The sequence below is a fragment of the Terrapene carolina genome, unplaced genomic scaffold, assembly GCF_002925995.2.
Source record: "Terrapene carolina triunguis isolate 2854851 unplaced genomic scaffold, T_m_triunguis-2.0 Scaffold1051, whole genome shotgun sequence".
NCBI lineage: Eukaryota > Metazoa > Chordata > Testudines > Emydidae > Terrapene > Terrapene triunguis.
Window position 1 is genome coordinate 658 of NW_020665402.1, and position 7,449 is coordinate 8,106.

The window sequence follows — 7,449 nt, forward strand, 5'->3', positions numbered from 1 at the left end:
GGATCTAGGACTATGTCTCCTATTCCAGGGTATCTTGCATCAAAGGGCATTTAGGGCTCTATGTTAAATAGGGAAGCAAATGTGTTTGTGTTATAGATATTCTGTTCTTGCAGTTACCTTTCATTTCAATTCCTGGTGCCTCTGAACTAATCAAAGATTGTCACTAATAGAGGAACAGCACATGGAGGGACACATTTTGTCCACTGAAAATCTGGCCCAGTGTTTAATAAATCTGCTCACATGGCTCACAGTGCATGAGGCCTTACATTTCCAGGTCACACAGATTGGGGATGAACAAGGGGAGGGGCTATGGTTGCACACTTTTTAGATCGAAAGGCTGGCTTCAGCAGGCCATGCGTGCCCAGCAGAAAGAGAGAGCAACAGAGTGGTGCAAAATCTCACTGCTTCACAAAATGCTTCGCAGTGCACCCCGTTGCTGAAAAAAAGATGTCAAAATCAACACAACATGGATGGTGACATTTCCTAAAAAGGTGGATGGTGGATGAGACAATGACGAATTTTGTCTTGGTGCCTCTTCAAAGGCACATGCAACAAAAGTTAGAAGTGTCTGTGGAGTGAAACACACACCCACCTTTACGAGATTCAATATCCTTCATCAGAAATCCGTACTCTTCAACAATCCGGTCCTCTATGGCCCTCTTGCCCATTCCAAAGTCTCGTAAGGTCGTGAGGGTAAATCTTCGCATCACTTTCCAGTTATTGCCATGAGAAAAAATAACACCTGAAGTGGAGAGAGAGCTTCAAGTCAGCAGAATAATTAAAATAAATACTTCTTAGAGATATAACCTTACACCCAGAACATTCATTTTGATGCGCTAGAGCTAGTCAAAAATGGGGGAGGGAAATTTTTTGTCATGAAAATTTTATCTACATTTTTTTCTGTTTTTTCTATCCCAGTATCATGGACATTTTGAAATGAGAAACATTTCCTCCAGCCTTAAGACACACCATAATAAATTAACATTTTTTGATACACTACAGTAATCAGAATGGTTTTTGCATGATATTGATTTGCTATGTTTTTGCAGTGTGATCAATTAGATGGAAGAATTTATCTAAGTTCCTTAAATTGTAATTTCTAAAACATATTTATTGAGCTTTATAATCACTCAGTCTAGCAAAATCATTCAGAAAAATCACTATCTGGAGCATGGGCCAAATTCAGAGGTCCTACCCAAGGTGGCATCAGTTACATTCCCTTCCTCTGGATCTCTTTGTACTCAATGAGGCCCTGATTCAGGGAGACATCTCTATTTAGTGAAGTATTAAGCACACACTCAACTTTAAGCATAGCTTAAGTCCCACTGATGTCAATAAAAGTTAAATACATGCTTAAAGTAAAGAACTTGCTTGTGTACTTTCCCGAATAGGGAAGATTGTCTGCCCGAGACCTATTTACAACCATCCTATGTGGCCTATGATGGTGGCTGAGGACCCAGAAGGGGAGGCAGGGGAAGGTGTAAGTGAAACTAGAGAGGAGACTATTTCCATATTGTCAACCCCAAGCATTAAAAATCACCAGTCAGGTCCCCAAAAAATCATAAGATTTTAAAAAGTAACAAATTTTTAAAAAACAACAAATTGTATGTTCTGTACTTGCCTTCTGGGTTTTCAGTCTTTCAGATTCATATTTTCAAGCTTTTATCTCAACCAGAGCTAGTGTAATAGGGGCTTTCACAGCTGATACAGAGGGGATTAAATCAAGCACCTCCAGTGCTAAAAGCACTAGCAGCTACTGTTTGAGCTAAACAGCCAAGCTACTGTAATTTGGGGTTGTAACAACTCACGTCCTCTGTGGAGCAGTACAGTGTGGAACCTGTAACATACTCACCAGCAGGTTCCATTAGAAACTATTTTTTTTTAAATACAAGCAGATGTTTTCACATGATTCCAGGAGCTGGGGCTTTATAAAAAACACCCAATATCATGAGGCTCACAACAATATCATGAAAGTCAGCAACGCTGCCATTTCAGTGTCCATCTCCTTACAATTCTGCAGTATGTGACTTCAACTTAGTCTCCCTTAGACATGGGTACAGGGGGTATGACTAGTTCTAAGGAACTCGTGTCTCATTAAGGCTGTTTCTGCTCTCACTCGCGCCACTTTTAGCCTCAAGTCCATGGGCTTCTCTGAAGTTACTCCTAATGTATGCTGATTGACATACATACTGATCCAAATTGGCATGCCAGCCCCTAAGCCATTCGCTCCCTCCACAGAGAAACCATTCCACTTGTTTGAGTAAGTTAGGCTTATGAGTAACAAGAAAACTGTCACCATATCCTTTTGAAAGCTCTTCAAATACTGGGACTTTAGGTCTCTCTGCAAATGCATCTGCCTGGTTCACAAGAGCCTCCTTCACTGTCTCGTATCCCGAGAGCACCACCATTTTCTGGCATCCCATCTGAATGCTGAAGACTGGGCCATATTTTTTGGACAGCTTAAATGGGGAAGAAAATACAATGACTTAAAGAAAGAAGTGAAAGTCACAGCTGGTTCAACACTATTTTGCCATCATGACTGAATGTTATTCCAATGTCAAATTCTTTCCTACGTGCAGAGAAAAAGAAGCAGTGGTTAGTAATAAGGCTATCATTCAATGTTTTAATTATTAATTATGATGATAGGCCCAGATCCTCAAAGGTATTTAAGTGTCTAACTCCCACTGGGTCATAATGCCCTAGGGTGACCAGACGTCCTGATATTAGGGGCTTTGTCTTATATACACAACTAGACCCCCCCATCCAAAAATGTGTCCTGATTTTTCACACTTGCTGGCTGGTCACCCTATAGTTCCCAAAGTGTTCAGTCTGGACTAGAACCTTATTGTGCTAGGTGCTGCATAAATACGGTCACTGTGACAAAGATCTTACAGTCTAAGTCAATCTGTTTAGATGACGACCATGAAAATATAGGGACAGATTCTTGTCTGTATCCAGTGTCCAGAAGGTGCAGCTCAGTGGGGAATAGAGAGTGAAAAGGAGCTGGTTGCACCTCCCTGATCTGAGGTCCAGTTCTATTGCAGCCCAGAGACCGAGCTTAGAGCAGTCATGGGGCTGCTCTAAAGTATGCTGGCTGGACTGGTTCCCCGGGTTCCTTTACACTAGCTAGGGATTGTTGGAGCACAGCAGCACACCAGTCATACCTCCGCCCACTTGTTTGCCAGATGCTATGTGGGGTGGTGACCCAGGAGCCAGAGATACTAGCTCTACGCAGGTCTGAGGACTCCTCCATGGTGAAGGAGCTGCCCAACCTGTTAATCAGTTTAGCCTCATTTTGACCTTAAAATCCTAACTCCGTTTCTCATGTTACCATTTTCCTTTTGTTTCATGCTTTTCAGATCAAATCTCCTTCTCTGCTGGCTCAAAGATGCAGGGAGAGTTTGGTTTCAAAGTCTTTAGCTAGTATTGAAAATATTCTCATTGTTTATATGTACACACACACCCATAAATCTATTTATAAGCTGTATTTCCCAGATTTGTTTGGTCTAAACTTGAAGTTGATTTATTTGCATTGCAGATATATTTTCAGATGCCTGGACTTCTGAGTCCTTGGGCCGGGCCTGGTCATGTCATTGTCTGCACTCATCTCATAAAGCAATTGAATTAAAAAAAAAACAATTATTCAACAACCACAGGAGATATACAGTTAATGATTCTAGCTAATTATAAGCAATACCACAGAGCCAGCTACACTTGTATAAAACCAGTGTAACTCCATTGATGATAATGCAGTAAGGTTGCCAACTTTCGAATCGCACAAAACCGAACACCCCTGCCCTGCCCCTTCTCCGAGGCCCTTCCCCTTCTCCAAGGTCCCACTCCCCATTTGCTCCATCTCCCCTCCCTCCGTCGCTCACTCTCCCCCACCCTCACTCACTTTCACTGGGCTGGGGGTTGGGGTTGGGGTGCGGGAGGGGGGGGAGGGCTCCGGCTGGGGGTGCAGGCTCTAGGGTGGGCCCAGAGATCAGGGGTTTGGGGCAGGAAGGGGCTAGGGGCTGGGGCAGGTGATTGGGGAGCTGCCACTCTGTGCGAAGGCAGCGCATGGAGCCTCCCTGATCACCCATGCGCCTAGGGGCCGTAGGAACCTGGCAGCCACTTCCGGAAGCTGTGTGGAGCCAGGTCAAACAGGGAGCCTGTCTTAGCCCTGGGCTCCCACTGCATTGCCAACCGGATTTTTAACGTCGGAAACCGGATGCCTGGCAATCTTATGATCAGTGCCGGCTCCAGCATTTCTGCCGCCCCAAGCAAAAAAATGGCAGGTCCTTCGCTCCTAGAGGCAGGGCCGGCTCTGGCTTTTTCGCCGCCCACTGCCTAGAGGGAGTGAGGGACCTGCCGCCCCTGAATTGCCGCACATGCCACCCCTCTCCCTTGGCCGCCCCAAGCACCTGCTTGTTAAGCTGGTGCCTGGAGCCGGCCCTGCCTATGATGCAATTACTCCAATGTTAGGCTGGTGCAGCTGAGAGCAGGATTTGGTAAAAAATATGTTCTCAAGTCAGGGTTCTCTATAATGATAACGTTTCAGTTCAGTGTGAGCATAAGGTTTCAGACTTTTTATCTATGTATCTAGTAGAGGCTTGAATACTGAATGATAAACATAGTGGGCCAAATTCATCCATTGAAGTCAGTGGTGTTGCACCAGGAATCTATTTGGTCCAGTTTGCTTGTTAAATGTGTTGTGGATAAAAGTAATTTAGACAAATATTCAAAGAAATGGTCATACAACCCAACTCTGACTCCTCTGAGTCTGATCTTTAGGGAAGGCAGCATGTTTGTGGATACAAATTTGCACCTGCTGTTACAGTATTGAAACATCTACCTTGTACTCATAAACTGCAGAGTAAAATGTCTAACTTGTATTTGCGCCCAGAATTCATAGTGGGTAGACTTATTTGTTGATGCAAACGTGTGCCCCTCAAAGTGGAATCTATTCAGATCCAGCTGAAAACCAGACCTTTGTGTCAGTTTCTAGCATGCAGTAGAATGACTAAGTAGCTCTGTCAAATTTATGCTGGATGTGGCAAGTATAAGCATGTGAACATTTATATACAATGCTGGGTTCATGGACATGACTGATGTTAGGGATCTATAACATTCCAAAGTAAATGGACACCATAGGTGAGATCCTGGTCATATTGAAGCCAATAGGAGTTTTGCTATTGCCTTCGATTAGGCCAGGTTTTCACTACAGGTTTCTATCTCTAAGCTCTGTCGCTCTCGCTCAACCTGCACAGGGTGAGGGGAAATTATCCTATATTTAACATTGCATTACACATCCGGGTAGTGACAGGTAGAAGAGATGGAGGATACCCTCTGACCTTGGGGATAACGTGGTTTGGTGAACAATGTGATAATACAAATACCAAAAGGATTTACCTCCAGCATAGTTCGGTAGGGCCTCTTCAGGTCCATTATATGCAGATTTCCAATGATGGGTAAAGGCTTTGGTCCCGGGGGGAAATCCTCTTGGAAGTTGCTATTCCAGAATTTTTCAGTTTTCATAATAAACAGAAGAGTCAGGACAAAAAGTAAAAATATGGAAATGGGATCCGTCCACTCCATTGCCTTTCAATAAGCAAATTGCTGCACAGGGTAAAATGCAAGGGTGCAATAAAAATATGATCAGTGTCCGTTGGCAGAAATTAGCAGCGTGAAGTACTAATGCCCGTCATATTAGCTACTGCATAGACCTTACCTATAATATAGTATTTAAACTATCAGGTGACTGCAAATAATTTATTCTCCTCCCCAGTCATTTGCTAATCCCCATTCAGTGAATAAATGACGATTGCTATATACAATGAAAGGGGCAGTGCCTGGCTTGTCAAACCAAGGCTTATGTAACATGTTGACAGAGAAGTCTATGGATCTCATTGTGCTGGCTGAAAGCCCAGCAGTCCGGTTTAGCAAAAAAAGTCAGTCCAGTTACTGATTTAAATAAAGAGTGAAATTGCAAACTCTGCAAAGGTTACACTGCTCTACAGCCAAAATGCTTCTGAAATAAATGTAGTCAAACTTTACTAATTCTGGGTCACTGAGAACGAAAATGATGCTTAAAATTGTTGATTGGCTCTAGTTTTCAAGATATGCTATTGGGTCAGTATATACGACCCTTGACTTGGGAATGGCGGAGGATAAGTGAGTTATAAAGGGAAGGGATCTCAATTTAAACCAGAAATGACTAAAATACATCTTTGACTGGATCTATGAATAAATCTATGACTGGGTTTGGACAGTACTTGCTTTTTAGGCAAAACAACGAATGATGCAATCTGAAGCTGGTATTGCGTCATACATGATATGAATTGCGTCATGTTATTCCTAGAAGTCATGGATGATGCAATCATAACGAAGCTTACATCACTCTGCTGAACAAATTGCCCTATATCACCTCTAGAAATCATAGAGTGTCGTGCTCTCTTATTTGTCAGTGTTTGATTTTGCAAAGGGACACATTTCTGTTTAGCCAAAGTGAGCAGAGATGCCTCGTACTTGTGTGAACAGTGCAGATAACTTCTGCTATGTTTGTGGTGAAGTGACTTTTGTATCACAAAAGCGCAGTATAACCACTATGGTTAAGAAAGCCTATCACCTTTATTTTGGCTGCAAAATTGGAGATCAGGACAAGAGGTGGGCCCCACACATATGCTGCAACACTTGTGCAACAAATCTTCGCCAGTGGTTGAACAGGAAAAGAAAATCTATGCCTTTTGCAGTGCCAATGATTTGGAGAGAGCCAATAGATCATACCAGCAATTGTTACTTCTGCATGGTGCCTCCAGTTGGGAAAGGTGTGTCAAAGAAGAAAAAGTGGACTGTGCATTATCCAAACATTCCATCAGCTATATGCCCAGTACCCCACGGAGAAGGACTGCCGGTTCCTGATGCACCAGAATCATTCTCACTTGATTCAGACGAGGAAGAGGAAGAGGATGAAACTTCTGGTCCTGAACCATCAATGTCACAGGACCCACATTTTTTCCCATCCTCCTCCTCTGAACCACACTTCATAACACAAGGTGAACTGAATGACCTTGTCAGGGATTTGGAACTACCCAAGAGTAAGGCAGAACTGCTGGGCTCCAGACTACAGCAGTAGAATCTCCTGGCAGGTGATGTTAGGGTTTCCATGTTCCGTGACTGTCAAAATGATCTTGTCCCATTCTTCTTCATGGAAGGTGATCTTGTAGCCTGCAACAACATCGATGGTGTGATGGCAGCCCTCAACATCGTTCACGATCCAGATGAGTGGAGACTGTTCATTGATTCATCGAAGACGAGTCTTCAAGCTGTTTTACTGCATAATGGCAATGTTTTGCCATCAATTCCAGTTGGTCATGCAGTCCATATGAAGGAAACCTATGACAACATGAAACAACTTTTGAGGTGCATAAACTATGACCAACATCAGTGGCAGCTTTGTGGCGATTT

At 43.3% G+C, this 7,449-nt stretch overlaps 1 protein-coding gene across 1 annotated transcript; it reads right to left on the reverse strand.

The window, feature by feature from the left end:
* Positions 1-592: 592 nt before the first annotated feature.
* Positions 593-5,654, reverse strand: LOC112125944 (cytochrome P450 2K6-like; the record flags this gene model as incomplete). Its single annotated transcript, XM_026661364.2, has 3 exons — positions 5,395-5,654; positions 2,297-2,459; positions 593-742 (listed from the first exon to the last, which is right to left on the reverse strand). Coding segments are annotated over exons 1-3 (499 nt in total), but the record flags the coding sequence as incomplete, so codon positions are not given.
* Positions 5,655-7,449: the final 1,795 nt, after the last annotated feature.